Raw genomic sequence first — 23,933 nt, forward strand, 5'->3', positions numbered from 1 at the left:
AATGGGAAGGCGACTGTAAGCCGCTTTGAGCCTCCTTCAGGTAGGGAAAAGCGGCATATAAGAACCAACACTTCTCCTTCTTCCTTCTTCCTTCTTCCTTCTTCCTTCTTCCTTCTTCCTTCTTCCTTCTTCCTTCTTCCTTCTTCCTTCTTCTTCTTCTTCTCCTTCTCCTTCTCTTCTTCCTCCTTTTCCTTTTCCTTTTCCTTTTCCTTTTCCTTTTCCTTTTCCTTTTCCTTTTCCTTTTCCTTTTCCTTCTTCTTCTTCTTCTTCTTCTTCTTCTTCTTCTTCTTCTTCTTCTTCTTGTATAGATAGATAGATTTTTGCCCCATCGTTCCTCAAATGGCTCATGGCGGCACCAATAATTTAATAATCTGACTGGAAGGATTGGATGTGGAAGTTCATTAATCTTATCTGCAGCTAGGCTTGCCAACTGTCCGTGGGGGAATGCATGGATAATTAGGGGTAGAGCCTGGGGAGGGCAGTGTTTAGAGAAGACCCTCCGTTGGGCATAATGCTATAGAATTCACCCACCAATGCAGCCATTTTCTCTAAGGTGACTTATCCCTGTGGTCTGGTGAGCCATTGTAATTCTGGGAGATCTCCAAGCACTCAAAGCACTAAATGATCCAATAAGCCAGGCCTTTGGTTATCACCATTCATTGAATAAAGTTCACTGACTCAGCAGTTCTGGGGATATAAATAACTGCAGCTCCATCTGAACCTGCTTGGTGTTTGGAGAAGGCTGTGAGGCTGGTTCTTGTGTTCTGCTATATGGGGCAGCCTGCAGAGGGGTTCTGAATACCTATTTCAGTATTTCCAGGCCAACAGCAATCCTATCCTACCAGTTAATGATGGTGAATGGTCTGTAATTTGTGTGAATGGCTTCTATCCACCGTATGACTCAGGAATATTTTATAGAGAAGCAGAGAACCACTGGTTGCCACTAAATAGGCCATCTGTTAAGCTGAGCTCTAGATTTTGCATTCTTTTTGTACACTTTGGCTGATTTTTCTGAAGGTTTCCCTCAGCTATGTAAAAGTAAGCGATTTCACATTTACACGTATTTAAATGAAGAAGTCTCCTAAACTTCCTCTTCCAGCACCCTCCCCCCCCCCCAAAAAAAGTCAGGAGATGCAATACATTACCTGTATGAGCTATTGGAAATTTTGGCACATCAACACCTTTTCTGTTCTGTGTTTATGTTTTTAGTATTGCTGTGAGTGGGACCCCACTGACTGTGGAGTGCAGTGCCCGTGATAATTTCCACTTGTTCTGAGAACTCTGAAAACTTGGCATAACCCAAATACAAGTAGAGTCTTCTGGGTATCAGGCTTTTCTCAGTAGATTGCCAGCTAATGGCTACACAGGGAGATGCTTAAAACCCTTCTGTGTAGTGAAAGGGATGAACAAAAAGCAATTTATGCCTGCTGTGGGGATGCCAAAGATTAGGCCTCCTCCTCCTCCTTTCTCTGTCTGTCTGCCGCTCTTTCATTTAAAGGGACAGTGCAGCCAAGAAATCAGGAGGAGACTGGGAAGGAGGGCAGCCATGATGAAGCTAGGAAAGATCCTTAAAGATGTGTTACTGGTGACCGAGATCATGATAATTCATACCATAGTGTTCCCATTTACTATGTGTGTGAGAAAGTGCAATTTGCTATTTGGGGATATAGGAAATCTGCAGATGTCAGATCAAATAGTTATAGAATCATAGAGTTGGAAGGGTCTATAAAGGTCATCTAGTCCCACCCCCTGCTCAATGCAGGATCAACTGAAAGCATCCAGGATAAGTCTCTGTCCAGCCACTGCCTAAAGACTGCCAGCGAAGAGGTAGCCTATTGCACTGCTGAATTATTCTGTGAATAATTCCCTCCCTGATATCTAGCTGGTACCATTCTACTTGTAGTTTAAAGCTATTACGGCAGGTCCTCTCCTCTGCCGCCAACAGCAACCACTCCCTGCCCTCCTGTAAGTGACAGCCTTAAAGAGAGCAATCATGTTCCCTCAACCTCCTCTTCTCTAGGCTGAATATTCCCATGTCCCTCAGTATTTCCTCATAGGGCTTGGACCCCAGGCTCTGGATCATCCTTGTTTCTCTCCTCTGAACCCTCTCCATTTTGTCCACATCCTTTTTGAAGTGAGGCGTCCAGAACTGCACACAGGACTCCGGGTGGGGTCTGACCAATGCAGTATACAGTAGGACTATGACATCTTGCAATTTTGATGTGATGCCTCTGTTGATACAGTCCAAGACAATTGCGTTTCTGGTCTTTTAGTTAAATGAATTGGTTCATTGTACACTGTGTGATATCCCTATGCTGACTGTCTGAAGTATGACCTATCAGCGGTAAAGACCATTGTGTCTGAGCTGACATCTTAAGTTCTATATGAACCGATTTAATATGCGATGGCTCATTTCCATTTCATCACATGGTGCTACCTCCATGAACCGGTCCAAAGAGATCCACATGTTGGATTTACTTGGAGCCATTTCACATTACCTTTCTCCATGGCGTTTTTTTCCAGCCTGTATCATACAGAGCTTGTGGTACAAGATGCCATCTAAATGGTTGGCCATTGGTACAAAGCTTACAGATGTTCTAAAATAGCTTTATTTATGTTTCTATAGCACAAAAGTCGATATTATAAATATACAGCAAAAATACCTGTCTTGTTTCTAAACAATTATGTATCATGCTACCCAAATCTCTAATTCATTTTCTGTTGTTCTTTGCTTGTATTAGGCCAGTAGATACTTCACCTTATTGGTCCTTTCCCACACTACACAACAAAAGAATTATACTGCGATTTGACACTCCAACTATTACTCCATCAGGTAGACTACATCTGAGAAGTTTGTAATGTTAGTGTTTGAGTAAACATGTCTGATCTGCAGGGTGCAAAGAAGATTTTATCGTTGGGGATAACTGGCCCAGAGGGGCATGAATTGTGTCGGCCAGAAGAAGTGGAAGCTGAAGCCACCCTGAGAGCAATCACCATCGCAAACTCTGTGAACTGCCCTCTTTATGTAGTTCACGTGATGAGCAAGTCTTCAGCCAAGGTGATTGCTGATGCCCGGAGGGAAGGTATGTATGTTTCCCACCAAGCATGTCTACTGAACAGCTCAGGAATCTGAACCTCCAGGTTGACCCTCCTTGCCTAAGTCAGTTCTCTGGGGGAAGGAACTAGGTAGGCTGTGTTTGCACATTAAGAGACCTGGCTTGAGTGAGAGCAATGTAGACTTCCTCACTGTTCCCAGTACATGGTGCTTGGTATCTACTGGATAGCTAGTAAGTGCAGGCAAAACACTTTGAGTTAGTCAGTGGCACATGCATGAAAAGCTTTCCCTCTGGCTTCTAGGTTACCATCAGACCTATTATGATCAGGAATTGCTCCTTCTCCTCATTTCCACTCTCTGAATTGTCCTCTAAAAGTGGAGCTTCTCCAGAACCTCTTTGCAAATTGTGTGGGCTGGCAGGAGGGATGCCAGTCTCTAGGTGGGACCTGGGGGTCCCCAGGAATTTCAGCTCATCTCCAGTCCAAAGAGATCTGTTCCCCTGGAGAAAATATATTCTATTGGGGGGTGGGAGTGGACTCTATGGTGTTGTACCCCATTGAGCTCCCTGCCCCCCCCCCCAAGTTCCAACCCCAAGTCTCCAGGAGTTTCTCAACCTGGATTTGGTATCTTATTCCGCCATCCCTCTCCAGTGGCCAAGGGGGATATGACAACCCTAACTGGCAGGCCCTAGTGTAGTCAGAGGAATCCTTCCCATGCATTCTGCATAAGGACCCTAAAATTAGAGATGTATGTCATTTGGTGTACATAAAGGAGGAACTGCTTTCCTGAATATGTTCCCCAGAAAGCTCTTTGATCGAGCAACACCAACCAGCTAAGGATCTCTGGTCCTAAGGAAATATATATATATATTTGGCCCTTGCTCTTACCTGGGGGAATGAGCTCCCGAGAGATCAGGGCCCTGCCTGAACTCTACAAGTTCTGCAGGGAGACAGAGCTCTTCCGCCAGGCCTACGGTCAAGGCCAATTATATTATAACCAAATCCAAATCTCGGTCCTCCCTCCCACCTCTTCTGCCTTCCTTTCCTCTTCTGATACTTCGTACTACTCTGCACCTAGCAGGCTATAAACCACCTAAAGTGCATTCATATTGGTCGTGGTAGGTGTCAACTTGTAAGTTGGGCACTTTAAGCAGAGAGGGCAGGCTGTTGATGTTATTTCTTGGGGGGGGGGACATAATGGAAGAGGCAGTCTTGCAGGTAGGAAGGTCCCAGAAATCCTGAACAATAATATTTTTGATTTGTGACTAGGGTTTTCTGTTTGCCTCTTTTTGGTGTGTTTTTGGCTTTGTGTGATCTGTGTCCTTTTCACTGTATTTTGTTCTTAGCTTAATTTTCAGCGCAGTGCGACTCTGTTTCTTCCCACTAGATGCCACTGTGGGCAATGCTGTGTGGAGCTCAGTGCTCTGCTTTTGCAAACCCACGCGATGATGTGGCTTCAGAACCAAACATCAGAAATGATAAAGTCAGGCCAACTATGTAGGTCAAAGCAGAAATTTTGCCAAGGCAATCAAAAAAGCTTCAGGAAAGAAAGGTGCAGAATATTTGCATTGTGGCTTCAGTGGAGGTAAATTATGTCAACTGTCCTTCAATAGATGTATTTCCATCTCGTCTCTCTTCTTGTGCTGTATGTGCCTACACGACAATGGTGACAAGAAAATAATTGTTCACCCCCAAGATTTACTTTTCCAACAAGTACATTAGCACTTCTTTAAATGATCCATATACCGCAGAGAAGAATCAAGATGAAAAGATAACTATTAGCAGTGCACAGAAAAGGCTGTACAGTCTGTGTTGTATACAGTACAGTCCTGGCCAGAGTCTGCACACGTAGGATAATGCACTTTTGATGTGCTTTGGCAGCTGGATTTTCCTATGCAGAACAGGAAAATCTACTTCTAAAGTGCATTATCTATTGCGTGCAGAACCTACCCTGGACTAGACCTGATAAGACCCAGGCTAAAATCTTCAGGGAAGAAAGGAAGAAGAAGTTAATGAGAATCTCTCTGCCAGACTAATTTATCTGATGGAATTGTCGGGAGAGGGGGTAAGAGAGAAGGTCAGGACTTGGTTCACTCTCCTTGGCGACTTGGAGGGAGGGTTAATTAATTAATATGGGATAATTAATAAATATGATTACTGAGAGAAATTTGGGATCATCAGGCCAACGTTGGTTTCAGATGCAAAGACAGAAGTGGCAAGGAGCTCCAATAGGCAGTTCTGCCATTCAGTATTCAGATTCTAAATGACTGCAGAAACAGCAGCGAAGTTTTATTCCAGGATCCATCACTGGCACATTTTAGGAATCAGACTGACATTTAGAAAACAGAATAAAACACTGCAAACAACAAAGGACATTACCAAAAAATCTTCTACATCTATTAATTCCACCAGTTCACTCAATATGACCTGCAACATCTGGCCTGCCAGATCAAAGCTGCATAACATGCCTCCTTCTAATCTAACACATCTACTCACAGATTTCCGTTGTCCAAAATCGGCTGGATCAGGGATAGCAGGAGAGAATGTGTTCATAGACCCTGATGGCTCTATCACACAACCGCTGTCACAGTGCGACACCAAAGATGCAAAACAGCCATGGCCTGTAGTCTTTTGTGAAATGGGGGACTTTCAACTGTCCACCCTGGGGGGGGGGGGCTAATCTAGCCTTGAGGTTCCAGAACTTTTTGTTTCCTCTGTTTAGCAACTGAGAGCCAAACTACATATTACATTTGTGACATCAGGTTAAGGTGACCAGATTGTCCCACTTTTGGAAGGACATCTGGGGGCACCTGGAGAATTGTACTTATGTTGTAATTTTTATATATATATATATATATATATATATATATATATATATATATATATATATATATATATATATACATACATATATATATATATATATATATATATATATATATATATACTAGTTTTGTGTTCTATGAAACTTTTCATTGCTCCATATAGACCAAATTTTTAATCAAGACCCCCCCCCCCGGTCAATGGTGTCCCACTTTACCACTGTTAAAATCTGGTCACCTGACATCAGGTCCAGATTCAATTTGTTTTCCCTGCAGTACTGCAAGATATGCAGGCATTCTTGAAGCTGTTTGGGCTCAGGGTGATGGTACGCTTGGCAGTTCCCATGTACAGCACACATACCCTGCAGCTGTTTCAGCTCAGGAAAATGACATGAGCAGGGAGAAAGCCCCTCCTCTCCCCCCCCCTGCTGTTTCCCAAGCCCAGTCAGATTCCTGGGGACTTTAAAAATGCCTGCACATGCTGTAGGTCTGCAGTGAAAGAATCTACGGTCCTGAAACTCTCATGTGCTGCACCGTTAAATTCTAACGCTAGGCCTGGCCTGAGAAACTGTGAATTAGCATGGGGAATGATCTAGGAAGAGGTGGCCTGAAAGGGCTTTAAAGACTAGAATCAACCCTATTTAAGCTTGGCTTGTGCAATCAGCTACCTTTACGCAATGCATGATATACTACCAACCTCCAAGTAAAGCCTGGAATTAAAACTCATCTCCAGACTGCAAAGATCCATTCATGTGGAGGAAATGGCAGCTTTGAAGGGTGGACTCTACGGCATACCCACCTGAGGTCCCTTCCTTCCCCAAATTCCACCCTCCCCAGACTCCATCCCCAAAGTCTTCAGGAATTTCCCAACCTGGAGTGGGCAAGGCTGTCCGTCCCCCCTTGAAGCAGTTGCATAATGACCTTCTCGTTGGTCAGAGGTCACAGCATCTTGCTCAGGTCAGAGACAGGACACTTCTTTGTTTTTTTTATTTTTAAAGGAAAGAAAAAGAACTGAAACTGTGAGTCACGACATGTAGGCCAAATTAGCACCGTCCAGTTCCCAGGCTTCAATGCAGGAGTCTTCTGTTTCACTGGATGCAGATCAGGCTGTTAGTTACAGATAAACCGGCCCCATTATACTAGTTGCACCAGCGATTCTGATTAAGGATGAGCATTGCTATCTTCTTTCCTGTCTCATGAGTGATCTTTAAATTAATAATGACATAGAAATTTCTGTATCTTTGTTCTGGGAGATCCCAAGCCATCTGGTTGTGTGAGGTAGCTCGGTGGTGCAATTTAAAGCCACGCAGTTTCTTTGGCAAAGGGGGGGAAAAGCACAAAAAAAAGTGTAAACCCCTCTTCCCCCATCCGTGCTGCCATGAAGACATTTGAGGGGAGTCGTTTTGCTTTTATTGTTCTATATCGCTGTACTAAGAATCGCCATGGGGGACAGTTGGCTATAGTCTGCCCACATTACAGCATTGCAAGGAGCCTCTTGTGGCGCAGAGTGGTAAGGCAGCAGACATGCAGACTGAAAGCTCTGACCATGAGGCTGGGAGTTCAATCCCAGCAGCCGGCTCAAGGTTGACTCAGCCTTCCATCCTTCCAAGGTCCGTAAAATGAGTACCCAGCTTGCTGGGGGGTAAACGGTAATGACTGGGGAAGGCACTGGCAAACCACCCCATATTGAGTCTGCCATGAAAACGCTGGAGGGCGTCACCCCAAGGGTCAGACATGACCCGGTGCTTGCACAGGGGATACCTTTACCTTTATTACAGCGTTGCATGTAAGCTGTTTGTTTGTCTTAACTTTCATCTTTCCCCCCCAGGGAAAGTTGTATATGGGGAGCCCATAGCTGCTGGTCTAGCCACGGATGGAACTCACTACTGGCATAAGGACTGGCAACATGCGGCAGCTCACGTGATGGGGCCTCCGCTGAGGCCAGATCCTTCCACTCCAGACGTTCTCATGAATCTCCTGGCAAAGTAAGCAAACTCGGAACTTGTACAAAGACTCCTCTTCCCAGTAGGAGGCAAAATGCTTTTTCTACAGTGTGGTCAGCCTGAGTGGTTTGAGTCCAATGTTTTCCTCTCTCCTGCCACAAACATTCATTAAGCGTGCATCAGTAGCACAGCTTTGTCTGCTCCTGCAGGTGCAGTTTTGCATCAGATTTCTTAGATAAACTGCAGTTTACTGTGCAACAGTTGCTTAGATGCTCAGCATAGAGGGGCATGCAACCACACAGAAGAATGGTTCATGGAAAAGTAAATGGACTAGACCAGCGGTCCCCAACCCCTGGTCCGGGGACCAGTACCGGTCCGTGGATCAATTGGTACCGGGCCGCAGCTCCTCCTCGTCCTCCTCCCCAGCTGCTGCCTTGGGGACTGCCCTGCCACTCTGCCGCCAGCTCTCCAGCGGCTGCCATGGCTGGGGCTCCCCTTTGGCGTGGCACTGCGCAGCTGCTGCTGGCAGCGCCCCCAGCGGGTAGCGGGAAGTCAGGGGTGCCAGCAAGAAAGCAAGTGGAGCAGGAGCTCAGGGGGCGGCGATGTCCCTCGGCAAAAGACTCCCCCCAGGCCTCAGTAAAATTGTCAAGTGTTGACGGGTCCACGGTGATAAAAAGGTTGGGGACCACTGAACTAGACTATGCTGTGAATGATATAGAACAGTGGGAATTCTGTATCCATGGGAATGTATTTTTTTTTTCTCTTAGTGGCGACCTATCTGTATCTGGGACAGATAACTGCACCTTCGATATCTGCCAGAAAGCTTTGGGAAAGGATGATTTTACCAAGATCCCAAACGGGGTGAATGGTGTGGAGGACAGGATGTCAGTTATATGGGAAAAAGGCGTGGTGAGTGGGACTTCTTTCATTCTTGCAGGTAATGGCAGGAGCAGGGACCAGTCAGCCATTTTGTTATAAGGAGGCCCACATGGTCTCAAAGACCCCTTTTTGTTCTGCCTAGCATTAAAGGATTGAACTTGATAGCTATCCTCTTCCCAAATGCTATTAGAGAGCCAATTTGGTGTAGCAGTTAAGAACAGTGGCCTCTAATCTAGAATCAGAGAGTTGGCCATACAGGACATCTAGTCCAACCCCCTGCTCAATGCAGGATCAGCCTAAAGCATCCATGAGAAGGATCTGTCCAGCTGCTGCTTGAAGACTGCCAGTGAAGGGGAGCTCACTATCCCCTTAGACATCTGACTCCACTGCTGAACTGACTGGAGAACTGGGTTTAATTCCCCCCTCCTCCTCCACTTGCAGCCAGTTGGATGACCGTGGGCCACTCACAATTCTCTCAGCGTCCCCTACCTCACAGGGTGTTGTGGAGAGAGGAAGAGTAGGCGATTGTAAGACGCTTTGAGCTGCCTTCAGGTAGTAAGAAGCAAGGTCCCAATAACTCAACCCTGCTCTCTTCTTCTTCTCTTAACCCCATTATTTGAATATATCCCAGCCTAGAGATGTTTCTGTGTACAGTCTCAGGGCTGTCCTGAGCAAATAAGACCACATTTTTAAAAAATGGCCATTATAAATGAGCAAGACTGGAAACCTGAGAGTAACCTCTTCCGCAGGCTGCCAAGAGGCACTTGCTGGATGCTCTGTTGGAATCCTTCAGTACGTTTTTGGCAGCTTCTGATGTTGAGACTCCCTGCCCAGCCAATGTGCAGTGTTTGGCAATAGGGAGAGAGGCTGCCTACAACCGGCTTGAGCATTTCCTTTTCAAAACAAATGAATAGTTTTGCTTTCCCCCATACTCTTTTGCAGCACAGCGGCAAAATGGATGAGAACAGATTTGTGGCTGTTACCAGCACAAATGCCGCTAAGGTGTTTAACCTGTACCCGAAGAAGGGGAGAATCGCCGTGGGCTCGGATGCAGACATGGTCATCTGGGACCCAAAGGCTACAAGGTACGGCCTGAGTAATCAGCTCCAACCTGCCCATTTGGCCACTGAGCCACACGATAGAAATGCATTTTTAAAAATCTCAAATCAACATACATCTTCACGATGGGCTAACATCCCGTTGGAACAGTGCTGCGTTTGAATTATTCACGGGACGCTTGGTGCTAGCCGCAGCATCTCTGCACGGAGGGTTTGTCTAGTCAGAAGGTTTTAAAAAATCTATCTGGACTGCTGACCGTATAGGAAAATAATGCTGCCTGTACTTTACACTAATTGCCACTTCCTGAAGATGGTCCATGATTAAAAGTAATCCCAAGGCGATTGCATTTTAGAGTAGGTGCCTGAAAACACCTAAATGATGTATCAAGGGTGCCAAAACACTTTGCTGAATATCGGGAATACCATCATTTATATCTAATTCAGAACAGGGTCTTCCATGCAATGGGGCCAGAGCATGTAGGGGAGGGGGGAACGCAGATGGCCGAAGGAACGTCTATGGCTTTAAGAGATGAACACCTGCTAAGATCTCACAAGACTAATCTGAGGTTTTGGTGGCTGTTAAAAGGGCTGCTAGGCAACAACGCTATGTGGGCACCTTCCTACCCTTGGTCTCCATTAGCCGAGGACTGGGGTTGGGAGAAAGGCTGAAAAAAAGTGAAAGAGGGAAGGAAGAAGAAGAAGGAGAGAGGAGAAGCTGAAGTGGGGGAGAGAGAAAAGGAGGGAGAGATTGCCAGAGAGAGAGGGAAGGAAAGCTGAAGACTATAATGGTAGGTTGTGTGGGTGGGAGGGAGGGAGAAAAGGAAGTGGTGAAAGGAGAGAGGCTGTGGGAGTTGAAGTCCTGGATTATCTATTAAGCAAAATTAGTATGTCCTAGAAAACCAAAGGAGGAGGGGGTCACCACAGAGGGGTTTTTTCGTGTGGTTATATTGCTTACTGCTGTTGTTTAGTGTTAAACATTTTTTAAAAGTTTATATTTAATATAATTGTGGGGGGTGGCCTAGAAGAAATCTGAATTTTAAATCTCTTATTTCATCTTCAGCACTTATTAAATCAATATCTTCAGTTAAGCAATGGAGGAACTGAGGGGGACCAGTGGGCTGTGGTTAGGGCATCAGTTGGCCTTCATCTGCCAAGGAGACTGAAAGGGAAAAGAGTGGGGGATAAATGTAAAAGGGCATAATTTAGGGTTGTTTCGATGTGATGCTACTTGTGGCCAATGGGCCATTCAAGCAGGCTGCTCATTGGATTTGGCAATCAGAGATACATGCTGGAGAGGGTCAGGAGAAGAGGCAGGTGCAATCGAGGCAAGAAGTCAGAGCAACCAGCTCTTGTTGAGGAAGGAACAATGCTTTTGTTAGCAGCACAAACTCCACCAGTTTTCTTGAAAGTCACATGGAGGGGCCTTGAGGGGTGGAACTTCTAGAAATGTTCAGTGTGCAAAATACTGTGTATCTTTTTGGGAGGCTAAATTACCAGCCCTTTCCCTGTCTTCCCAGACACCTCCTGTACCCACTCACACAGATGCTTTATCTTCCTTACAAGCCTGTAACTGAAAATGGTAAACACGTAACTGGCTGGAGAAACATAGGAACTGAAGTGACTTTGCTCAAGCCTGGCCTGGTAAATAAAAAAACAGTATTTACCAGAAAGGTCCTATAAAATAAAGGTATAAGATGCTCAGAATTTCAAGTGGATTTAGCTTTACAGGAAAGTAGACAGATTCAAGTGGGTAGCCATGTTAGTCTGAAGCAGCACAATAAAACAAAATCAGAGTCCAGTGGCACCAAAGATTTATTCAAGGCGTGAGCTTTCGAGTGCTTGCACGCCTTGAATAAATCTTTGTTCGTCTTAAAGGTGCCACTGGACTCTGATTTTGTTTAGGAAAGTAGACAGTGAGACTTTGGGGTAAATGAGGTGTTCCACTTTTAATAGGCAACAACTTGGCCTTGCAGACAACAACAGGAACTGCAGTTGCCAGCAGTAGGCCTCAGGCTTTAGAAGGGAGATATCACCAGCCAAGCAACAGACTGTGCTAGCCAGGAGGTGTCTATGGCCACATTCATTACTTTTGATGGGGTGCCTGTGAGGGGGGAGAGCTTTTCCTTCAGCCTAAGTGCCTGGAGATGAGCTGTACTTTTGGGGGGGATCCTCAGATCCCACCTGGAGGCTGGCATCCCTAAACCTCAGTGGGGTACAATGCTACAGAGTCCCCCCTTCTAACGCAGCCTTTTTTGGCTGGGGAGCTGATCCTTATAGCCTGGAGATGAGCAGTAGTTCCAGGAGATCTCCATGCACCACCTGAAGGTTGGCTACCCCTAGGTAGACCTTTCAGCGGTGGTTGTTTCCTCCTATGATTTTGAAACTTATCCTAGAAGTTTTCAATATTTCAAGGCCTACTTTGAAAACAGAACAAAATCTAGAGTCCATTCTGGTTGTTTCATTTATCATTAAAATAGAGATTGTATAAATATATTGTTAACTGATTTTGATAGCTTGGGACAGGTTCTCTCTTTTTCTGTTAGGTTACGTGAGAAGGCAACAAAAGCGACGGAGGTGTGCAATATCAAAATGTCAGTTGCGAACATATCTTTCTTCTTCTAGGAGAGCCATTTGCTTGGATAAAATGTTTTGCGATCCTGAGCAGATATTTAGTGACTGATCAAAAACGAACCTGTTGACTTCGGCTCTGATCCTGCCCCCACTGCATTTATCTATTGTCTTTGATGCAAGACCAGGCATTTCTCTGAGCATCTGTTGCCATACACTTGGCCAGAAGAGGGAGCATTCAGCCTAGAAAGGAGGGGGAAGCCAACGCTGACTGGCAGCCTTCTGCCATCCGAGCTCTTAAACACTTTGGCTGTCTGCCAGCATCGCGAGGTTCTCCACATTTCAGCCACCTCGCCTCAATGCTGTGCTTGTTGCCTACATATGTAGCCAGGGATTTGCACATTTATTAATGAAAGAGTGCACTACTAATTTGCTACAGCAGTCATTGGCAGCTGGATTCTCTTGTCCACAAAGGGAAACCCAATGGAGAATTATTGGCATAGCCAATGCCTGATAGTGCCATGTCCAGAAATGTGTGGGAAAGATGCACCATTGATTTCACAGTATCAATAGTTAGTCCAAAGTTGAAATCAGAAGGCCAAAGTTATAAATCTCTCATTCCACTTTTATTGGATATATATCAATCAACTTTGATTAAAAAATAAATCCAATAAAAGTGGAATGGGATATTTAGAACTTTGGCCTTGTGATTTCAACCTTGGACTAACCAGAAAGGTGGAGAAGAAGCCATATAAAGCTCGCTCCTGTTACCTCCCTGATATAAAAATGTAGGCATGTGGCATAACTAGATTTAGTTTTTCCCTATGCTCCACAAATAAGGATTGTAAACCTGGATTAAATATATTTAAGAATCCTGATTTGGGGCAGTGGAAATGTATGGAATGAACTCCACTTATGCCTTAAATTAGTGGTCCCCAACTTTTTTAAGGTTGAGGACCACCTCTGGGGGTGGTGAAGAGCCAGCGGCCCGGGTGCCGCGCATGCACGTTAGCGCCCCCTGGTGGTGAAAATGTGCATGCGTGGCAGCTCCACGCATGCACGTTTTCACCACCAGGGGGTGCTAATGCGCATGCGTGTTTGTGCCCACCAGCATCTCCCCCCCCCCCAGCTCTCACAGCAGAAAACTAGCTGGGCCACGAGTGAAGTGGCCGCTTCTCTCTGCAGGGTGGGAGAGGCAGGGGTGGCGGCCCGCCACGGATCACAGGTTGACTACCCCTGGCTTAAATCATAAGGTTGCAGAGTTAGATTTAACCCCGGATTCATGTGACAGAAAGGCAGGATGGGTTCATGCCCATTCAGGATTAATGTGGGTTTGATGCGACATCTGAAGGACAGCTTGGGGGACAGCCTGGTGTAGTGATCAAGTGCCGCTCCTCCACATGCAGCCAGCTGGGTGACCTTGGGCTACTCACAGTATTGTTAGAGCCTTTCTCACCGAGCAATTCTGTCAGGGCTCTCTCAGCTCCACCTACTTCACAGGGGAAGTAGGAAGGGAAAGTGATTATAAGCCACTTTGAGACTCCTTCGGGTAGTGAAAAACAAGGTATAAAACCAGTTCTTCTTCTTGAAGTTTGAGGGGAGAGTGAGATAGTCAGAATGTAATGAAACTGACAGAGAAGCTTCCAAATCAACAGAGTAGAAATAGATTCCGCCCCCCCCCGTTAGTTTTTATTTCTGTTGTGTTCACCAACTATTGTAAGCTTGGGAATAGGGATGCCACCTTCCAGGTGGGACCTGGGGATCCCCCAGAACCACAGCTCATCTCCAGACCAGTTGTCTTTGGTGGGTACACTCCATGGCATTGTATCCCAATGAGCCCCCAGCTGCCATTCCCAAATCTCCAGGAGTTTCCCAACTTGGCTTTGGAAACCCTACATCCCATCTCCTGCTGGTGGCCAGGAAAGACCTGAGAGCTCTAATTGGGAAATACGCTCTTTGGCAGTGCCCCCCTTGGTTTATTGGTCTGTTTTAGTATTATTCTAATTGAGAGTGGAGGTTTTGACAGTTCTCCATAAGAGGGTGATTGAGCTCATGCTTTTGCTGACGAGTGGAAGTGAGCTGTGGTTTAGCTCATGTGAAGTATTTCACTCTTCTTTTCCCCTTAGTGTAACCTTTCTATTAACTGGCATCTTTTCTCCTTTCTACCTGAAATCTCATATAAGGGATTGCTGGCTAAAAGGGTACAGTCTCTGAAAAACTCACCCACATTGGGTAGAAAACAAAGAAAATATAGGTGGAAATATAAGTCAGAAGCCAATAATAATATATCAGAAACCACCAAGAATTAAAGCAACAATTAGTAAAACAAAATGGAGGGCTGGGGGAACCCACCGGATTTCCATTCTGACAAACATGTCTTTCTAGGAAAAGTCATATTATTTAGCCAGAACTGCTCATGGGCACTTTAATTTGGAGTCTTTTTTTCCCATTCTACCTATCCCCATAGTAATATGACAATGACACTTTTGTGACCACAGAATGGGTACGGCAATGGCAGCCAGGTGAACCATGACTCTGATGTCCTGTAGGGTCTTAAATTTGCATACCTTGCTAATTTCTACATGGGGATTCATTTACAAAAGTAACACAGATCCACTGTAACATGAAAACCAAAAAGACAATGATATCAAGAGAGTCAGGACAGGCAGAAAGGTCATTGGCATAGCTATAGGGAATGATGGGTGTGCAGAAGCTTGGGGGGGGAGGGGCTGGATAATTTATGGATGGCTGCCCTGGCTGGCCCATTTGCTAGGTTCCTAATAACTAGGCATGTCCAGCAGAAAAACTCACCCAACCTCCAAAATCAGAGTTAAACTTTCTGTTTCCTATCTCCCTCTGTGTGTGTATTGTGACATCAAGTCACTTCTGATTTTTGGACTCCCTATCAATTAATGACCTCCAAAATCTTCCAGTGTTGACAGCTTCATTCAGCTCTTGCAAATGGAGGTTTATGGCTCTTTGAGTGAGTCATTCCACCTCATTCTGTTTTTTTCTCTTTTCTGGCTGTCTTCAACTTTTCCCAGCATTATTGTCTTTTCCCCATGACTCTTGTCTTCTCATACCCTGCCTAGAGTATGGTAGCTTCAGTTTGATCATTTTCGCTTCTATGGGAGCTCAGATTTGATTTGATCTAGGACCCACTTATTTGGCTTTGATGGCCCATTTTGTCCGTAATTTTATCCGTAATACCCTATGTCAACATCAAATTTCTTTCCTACCTGATACCATGTTTTTGCAGAATAAAAATGCAAGCTGAGTTGCCAGCCTAAAGCAATGGACAGATGTTAATACCAAACTGGGGAGAACTGGGAGATTTTTCGGGCCCATTTATACACACACACGTGTACACGCACCTATTTATTAAAAGACCCAACTCTGCTGAATGGGCTTCCAGATTGTGTGCCACAATTTCTAGCACAACCAGGGAAGAGAGAGACAGATATCTTGAAGTGAAACACACTTCCTAGGTCCGACATTATGGATGGAATCAAATTCACTTGGCATTTTTTTGAAATTGCGTTTGGGGAGTGGGGAGATGGTTATAAGAGAGAAAACTGGATGACTTCCATCCCTTAAGCTAAACTGAAGCTGTTCTCTTGATTCCTTGAACACTGGAAGGAAAACTTTTAATATCACAGTTGGTTGCTACCCATTTCTTTCCTACCTGATACAGCAATCTTGTAGAATAAAAATGCAGGCTGAGATGCCAGCCTAAAGCAACAGACAGATGTTGATGCACGACTGGGGAGAATTGAGAGGTTTTCATTGGAAGCCTTTGGGGAGAGGGTTTAGACATCCCTTTGAAAAATGATCATGGGTATTGTTAGACTACCCAAAGAAATCTCTATAAATCAATCATGCTAGCCTTTCTAGTTTAATAACATTCAGGATATAACCTTTCTTTTTCCTCAAAGATCTGACTTTATGATGAACTGCAATAGAGCATAAAGGTTTGCAGTTCAATTTTTTCCTTTGTTTAATGCATAGTCTTCATTTGCTTCTGATATCACAAATCCAGTTAGACTGCTATGTGTGTGGGAGAGAGAAGGGGGGAATAGGGATGAGCAGGAACTGGGAAAATGCAGTTCAGTAGGTGGTTTGTGGCACGTCCGGTTCATAAAACACAGACCATTGCAAACTTTTAGCTGTCTCATAACCTGGTTCAGTTTGTGAAGTTCAAAAAGTGTTAGAACACCCCTATACAGTATGCTAAACCAGGGGTAGTCAACCTGTGGTCCTCCAGATGTTCATGGACTACAATTCCCATGAGCCCCTGCCAGCGTTGTGCTAAATCACCATACCAAGGAATCTCTGGATGACTCTCCTGCCCCCAGGAAAATAACTGCTTATCAACTCCCCTATAAAGCACTTTCCTGGGGGCATCTTTGGGAGGGCGGAGTGTAACATATCCCATAAATGCAATCCTCACCAAATTTGGAGAGCATTTGGAGAGTCATTTTAACAAACACAGTTTCAGGAGTGTATAGAATGTTTTATGTGAACATCAAAGTCATAGGGGACCTACCCTAAATGGTTCTTTACATGCTCTCCAAGTTGTTCCTTTAAAGTTCTGTAAACATTCTGATGGAAATATCTCAGCTCATAAAATGGCATGAACCACCATGAACAACAAAAAAATATCCATGGAAAGTTTGTGTTGGTTGACCTGCCAGGAAGTTGACTTCACAAAACATAAACTAGCTAAAATTTGTCAATAAATTCAGGGACATACCTATACAAGAAGGCTGGTTCTCTTTACCTGTTCAAGTCCTGTGTATGTTGTGCAGTTCTGTTACCTGACATAAGCATGTGGGGAAAGATTATACAGGGCTAAGGCTGGGGTTGACACTGTCATAGATTCACGTAAGGAATTTTAACAACCTCAGTAAGAACTTACATTGTTGTTCTTTCTAGATTTCCAGGCCTTTTTTGTCCTTTTCATCAAAAGTTAAAAATGGGAACTCAGGTTATCCCTATACACAATTTCTGATTTTTCTGCCTCTCTTGATCCGCTGCTTCTACATTTGCTGGAAAATACTTCCGCATAATAGCAGAAGGAAGAGTGGGTATGTGCTGGTTTGAACAGCATCTGTCATGACTCAAAATTATGTATTGCAAAGGTCTCCCCAAAGTGAAACTCTGTCAATCTACTTAAGAGGCAGTAGCCCTTCTCTTTCTTTATCTCATATAATGTAGTTATAATCTCACAATGATGATTTTTGAGGAGACTACCTGTCTGTGTGCCCTACATTATACCCCACCACTTTCCAGCAAGCCCTTTCCTGCCCATCGTTCAACTTTACAGGGTTGGCGTTTATGCCACCTCCTGACATTAGCAGAATACATTCTCTGGCGTGGCATAGTGTAGCCGTTTTTCCGATCCTTGTTTGACTGATGCAGCATCAGCTTCATGACATAATCAGACTAGTAATGCCCCACTCCAAAACATAGGTAGACTGCCCGCAAAACGGAGCTCTTCCGCCAGGTTTATGGTTGAGGCCGGGGCCGATAATATAGATCTATGCCACCCCCGGGGAATCGGGATTCGGACCCGAAGTAAAACATCATCAGGGCCTCCTCTCCACCCGCTAGTAGTGGGGGGGGGGAGTTGAGCTGCCGTTCTTGCCATGCCGGTAATATTGGTAACGTTATTGTTGTTATAATGGGGTTTTAATGGGGATTCTGGGATGCTGTGACCCGCCACAAGCCGCAAAGGAGTGGTGGGAAATAAATATAATAATAATAATAATAATAATAATAATAGTTATGGGGAATTAAGTCCAATTGATTTTTTTAATTTAAATCTACTTCCCTCCCCCATTCACGTACATTAATATGATTTGGGCTAATCCAAACAGTTGTTGTGTTATGATGTCCACAAACCATTATGGATAACGGCAAATGTCAATGAAAGTAAATTAGATTTCTTTAAAAATGTATTTGAGAGAAAGTAAAATGGAGGCCAGTATCAAATGCATGACAGACATGAGAACAGCTTTTCTCTTTTGATCCTGGAATGTTTTATACGTTTCTCTAATGAAATATTCATTAAATAGCACTTAGGTATCAAAAGACCCCTCTTTGAACGACATTGATGCATTGTAGGACATTTTTCCAGACTTTGACGCACATGACGGCTTAAAACAGGGGTAGTCAAACTGCGGCCCTCCAGATGTCCATGGACTACAATTCCCAGAAGCCCCTGCCAGCGAATGCTGGCAGGGGCTTCTGGGAATTGTAGTCCATGGACATCTGGAGGGCCGCAGTTTGACTACCCCTGGCTTAAAAGTATCACATGAAGATAAATAGTAAGATCATTAAGATGAGGCTTTGCTGTGGGCAAGAGGGAGCCTGCATTTTACTTTTCAAAAACCCCTTGCTTTGACCATAATCATGTTTGTTTGTTTTTAAATTGAATCTCCCTGGCCAACATCTGTGGGCACCAATACTCCTAGGGAAAGTTGCAGGTGAATGCTGTTCAGGCAGTGAACCAAAGAAGAAGAATAGCCTCTTGAGCGTAATACTTTCCTGAGAATGGAATCAAACACTGAGAGCAGCTCAAGTATGCATTTCCAGCCTGAGCAGTACAAACATCAGGCACATCCTTGCAGCTCCTTAATTCTGTGTTGTGTCTGCAAAGCTGACTCCATCTCAGGAAGACGATTTACATTTTGCAAGCTACGTCCCTTTTAACTTAAGCTCCCATCCACGCACTCCCTCTTGCTCATGGATCATCCATAACGGCCTCCTTAGAGAGTCCCAGGACTTCCTTTCTATGAATTAATCAGCAGCCTTTTGCCGCTTCTCCTTTTATGTCCAACGCCGTGCCTTCCCTGGAAGTGAGTGTTCAGAACGGGTAAAAAGGGCACTGCAGGGGGACAAATATAGCAGTGCTGGGGAGTGAGGCAGCTCTTCCAAGTAACTGCAGCCCCAAAAGGCAGAGGCCAAAATAATGGAAGAAATGGTAGAAGCAGGATGCTAGATGGGCCTCTCCGATACATCCATCAGCCTTGCCCTTGTAGCTGCTTACAACTACTATCTTAAACAGAGGGTACCTCTTTGCAGAGAATAATTAATGTGGTTCCAAGGTGGTTGTGTTTTTTCTTTGGAAAAGCTGGCCAGAGCTGCAGGGGTAAAAGTCACCAGAGAGAGGGATGGCAGCTATAATGTTATGCCTCCCATAGTGCTCTGGGTACAGTAAAGCAGAAGGGAAATGCAATTGTCCTGCTCTTTCCTTTTCCGTGCTGTGATGTCACTTTTTATCCACGGGGGTCACCTCCGCATTCAGCATGGACTCTTCAGAGCTCACACTTTACTGCAGAAGGAAGGGGGGGGGGATCTGCCTATTTTGATGTTCCCCATAGCTGTGTGAGGCTGGCATGTTGCCAGGAAGAAGGGGGTATACCAGCAGGGCTTCCTTTCTGTGTTTTTTCATCTCACCCTGAATTGGCATTAAATTTGGGGCAAATAAATGTCCCATATTCCATTCCTTTATTGCACTTGAGCTGCTCCCTGCATGCATTTCACTCTTCCTTAAATCTGGTTTAGCTCGGAGAATCCCTAAAGTTGGCCCGTGTCCCTTCACTTCTTTCAGCAAAGTTTTGTTCCTTTCCTCCAGTCTAAGAAGCTGGAGGAAGAACTGTTTCTGGCAGAGGAAGGGGGTTTAGGGTGGGGGAAATGTCAAACTTTGGTAGGACACATGCAATTACTCTCAGTGGCTCAGTTTACATGCCTTTAAAAAATTCCTGGTGCACAGATGTGCACACATAAAGCATTCCAAGAAGCCTTCTTGGTGTGATCCTATGTATGTTTCTATTAAGATTTTTTCCACATGGTGTTTTACTAAAGAGTATGTGCCATGCACACCCGCGCACCAGTAAAGCATTCGGAAAGAACTTGGACATGCAGCATGTACTTTTTCTCAGTATAATATCAATGCACATCAGTAATACCTGGAAGAGAAGAAAGGCACACAAAATGTATTGAACGCTGTGGCAGACTGCACATGCATAGTGCTCTGCATACAATTTAGAATTAATTTACTTGTTTTGTCTTCATGTTGAAGCTGACTTATGGTGACCCCATAGGGTTTTCAGGGTAAGTCATGTTCAGAGGTGGTTTGCCAGGGTCTGCCTCTGTGTAGCACCCAGGACATCCCTGATGGTCTTCCATTCAAAGACTAGCAAGGGATGACCCTGTTTAGCTTCTGAGATCTGAAGTAATCAGGTTAGCCTGGACTATCCAAATTGGAGGATTTAGAAATCTAAAGGTAAAGTTATCCCCTGTGCAAGCACCGGGTCATGTCTGACCCTTGGGGTGACGCCCTCTAGTGTTTTCATGGCAAACTCAATATGGGGTGGTTTGCCAGTGCCTTCCCCAGTCATTACTGTTTACCCCCCAGCAAGCTGGGTACTCATTTTACCGACCTCAGAAGGATGGAAGGCTGCGTCAACCTTGAGCCAGCTGCTGTGATTGAACTCCCAGACTCATGGGCAGAGCTTTCTAACTGCATGACTGCTGCCTTACCATTCTGCGCCACAAGAGGCTCACTTTTAGAAATCTACCTACACCTAAAACATTGTGCAACTCTGAAATAGACACTCTGAAGCCGACACCTTTAAGAAAAGGGAGGCCTCCACCATTATGCTTCTTGCAGCATCCCAAAAGTGGGAAATACCTCTGGCAGGATATTTTCCCACTGCACAGGTGCTGCCAACAGAAAAAGCTGTGAATTTTTGCCCAGTCAGTTGCTGATTTTCCTACCTATGTGATGGATCCTGCCAGCAATGCAGTATGGCGGAGCTGCAGGGGAGTATAATGACAGGGGGGGGTGGTCTTGCAGGTGTCAAGGTTTCAAAAAATGGGGAATCTCAAAGGCATATGGCTCCTCTTTGAACACACGATATGATCATTGGGAACTCCAAAACATGGGGGAAATTTAGGTGACAATTTTGAAAGCGTCATTCAAAGAAACAGGTTCTAGCCTTTGTGTTCAACCTAAAGTACAAACCTGGGTTCAAATGTAATTTTCATTTCAATTATAAGGCCAGCTGAGTCTGCTTTATCACCACTGTATACACTCAGATGTATGCATAATCAACTGGTATTCTTGACCTTTCTTCTATAAGAATGTACATAACCCTGAGTGTCTGTTCATGTGTATTTCTGATAGGGGGAAATCTTTCCGTTGTCTCTAATTTAAGGGGGGAAATTCAGGTAGGGTTGCTATTTCTTTCTGCAGAGAACAGAAGAGAAAGTGATCATAAATTTACTATTTCAGTATTGAGGTATATGCAATATTTTCTTAGGACTCTCATGTTCTGTTGGAGTTTATGCCCAGTAATTACATGCAGGAGTTTGATAGTGATATTTTTCTTCAGCACACAAAAGAAGATCATATGCTTTCCATCCATATGCCTTTCTATTTTAGATAAAAGGGAAGAACAAAGAAAGAAGCAACAAAAGTCAGTCTCCAGGAGAACACAGTATTCATTTTCTGTGCCACGCAGACTCACAAAATATCATCTGTGTTCTTCGGGGAGCAAATATCTCCTGGTTTCAAAGGAGCAGTGACGAATCTTTTCTTCCCCATTAACTTAAAGCATATCCTGTTTTTCCTACAAAGAAGGCTTGTGTCTCTTTTTATTTTTTTGCTTTCTCTCAGTCATTCTCAGAGCCTAGTATAGCTAGGGTTACCAGCTTCCAGGTGAAATCCAGAGCTCTCCCAGAATTTCTGGGTTTTGATGTAGATAGTTGAATTTTGGGTTCCATTGATTATTATGGTCTGTTTTTATAATTCTGTTTTCAATTGCGAACTACCATGGTGGCTCTGATTGGGGAGAAAAGTGGTATATAAATGCTGTAAATAAATACATAAATATGCTTCTTGCATAAAGTAAAGACTCAAATGACTGCCGCAGCATTGTCAGATATTAATACAATAATAAGTAGGCTAATGTTCTGGCAATGCCTTTCCTCAAAATACCAGCAGCATCTCCTTATTACATTAAATAGCTGAAGAGTGTACTCTGAAAGGACTTTTTTCAGTTGCTCAGAGATTTAATAATGATAATTAGTCACTAACCATTAATCATTGTAATTAATTTTGTACAGGCAAAGAACCATGGTTTTGTTCTTTCTTTACTAGCCCCTATTGTCATATAAGTAATGCTATTGTATAGCGGTTCCCTAAAAGTCCAACTTGGTGAGTGGGTGTGTGAAGCATTCTCAAATCGCAACCAACCTATAGTGACCTTGTAGGGTTTTCTAGACAGGAGATGAACATAGGTGATTTGCCATTGCCTGCCTCTATGTAGCAACTCTGGGCTACCTCAGGTGGTCTCCAAGTCTGAACCAGACTCAACCCTGCTTAGCTTCTGAGAGCCAGGTCAGACCAAGAAAATGACTTCATGGTGGTAAAGTGTCGTAAAGTCACATCTGACTTATGACCACCCTGTAGGGCAGGGATTCCTAACCACAGGTCCGTGGACCCCAGGGAGTCCATAGGAGCTGCAAAGGGTCTGCAGGTCTGGGCTGTCTTAGAATCATAGACTCATAGAGTTGGAAGGGGCCACACAGGCCATCTAGTCCAACCCCCTGCTCAACACAGGATTAGCCCTAAGCATCCTAAAGCATCCAAGAAAAGTGTGTATCCAACCTTTGCTTGAAGACTTCCAGTGAGGGGGAGCTCACCACCTCCTTAGGCAGCCTATTCCACTGCTGAACTACTCTGACTGTGAAAATTTTTTCCTGATATCTAGCCTATATCGTTGTACTTGAAGTTTAAACCCATTACTGCGTGTCCTCTCCTCTGCAGCCAACGGAAACAGCATCCTGCCCTCCTCCAAGTGACAACCTTTCAAATACTTAAAGAGAGCTATCATGTCCCCTCTCACCCTCCTTTTCTCCAGGCTGAACATTCCCAAGTCCCTCAGCCTATCTTCATAGGGCTTGGTCCCTTGGCCCCAGATGATCCTCGTTGCTCTCCTCTGTACCCTTTCAATTTTATCTACGTCCTTCTTGAAGTGAGGCCTCCAGAACTGCACACAGTACTCCAGGTGTGGTCTGACCCGTGCCGTATACAATGGGACTATGTCATGTGATTTTGATGTGATGCCCCTGTTGATACAGCCCAAAATGGCATTTGACTTTTTTTACTGCTGCATCACACTGCCTGCTCATGTTTAGTTTACAATCCACAAGTACCCCACGGTCTTGTTCACACACAGTGTTACCTAGAAGCGTATCCCCCATCCGGTAGGCATGCTTTTCATTTTTCTGACCCAGATGCAGAACTTTACACTTACCTTTATTAAATTGCATCTTGTTCTCATTTGCCTATTTTTCCATTGTGTTCAGATCTTGTTGAACTCTGTCTCTATCTTCTGGAGTATTTGCCAGTCCTCCCAATTTGGTGTCATCTGCAAACTGAGCTCCTACTTTTCATTCCGGCCTACATGAGGTAGAGCCAACATAGTAGTAGTAAAGGCAGGGGGAGGGAGCAAAAGGAGGGCTAAAGGTGAGGACAGTGATGTCACTTCTGGGGTGTGGCAGGGGCTGTGGCCAACTGATATCGCTTCCGGAATTCC

General features: G+C 44.6%; 1 protein-coding gene across 1 annotated transcript in view; it reads left to right on the forward strand.

The window, feature by feature from the left end:
- Positions 1 to 23,933, forward strand: part of DPYS (dihydropyrimidinase) — a 42,658-nt gene that overhangs the window by 12,515 nt on the left and 6,210 nt on the right. The window contains exons 4-7 of the mRNA XM_077351683.1: positions 2,894 to 3,083; positions 7,705 to 7,861; positions 8,587 to 8,728; positions 9,641 to 9,783. Coding sequence (XP_077207798.1) covers positions 2,894 to 3,083; positions 7,705 to 7,861; positions 8,587 to 8,728; positions 9,641 to 9,783 — 632 coding nt within the window. The remainder of the gene's footprint in view (positions 1 to 2,893; positions 3,084 to 7,704; positions 7,862 to 8,586; positions 8,729 to 9,640; positions 9,784 to 23,933) is intronic.

Source organism: Paroedura picta, chromosome 9 (genome assembly GCF_049243985.1).
Source record: "Paroedura picta isolate Pp20150507F chromosome 9, Ppicta_v3.0, whole genome shotgun sequence".
In the NCBI taxonomy this organism is placed as follows: Eukaryota; Metazoa; Chordata; class Lepidosauria; order Squamata; family Gekkonidae; genus Paroedura; species Paroedura picta.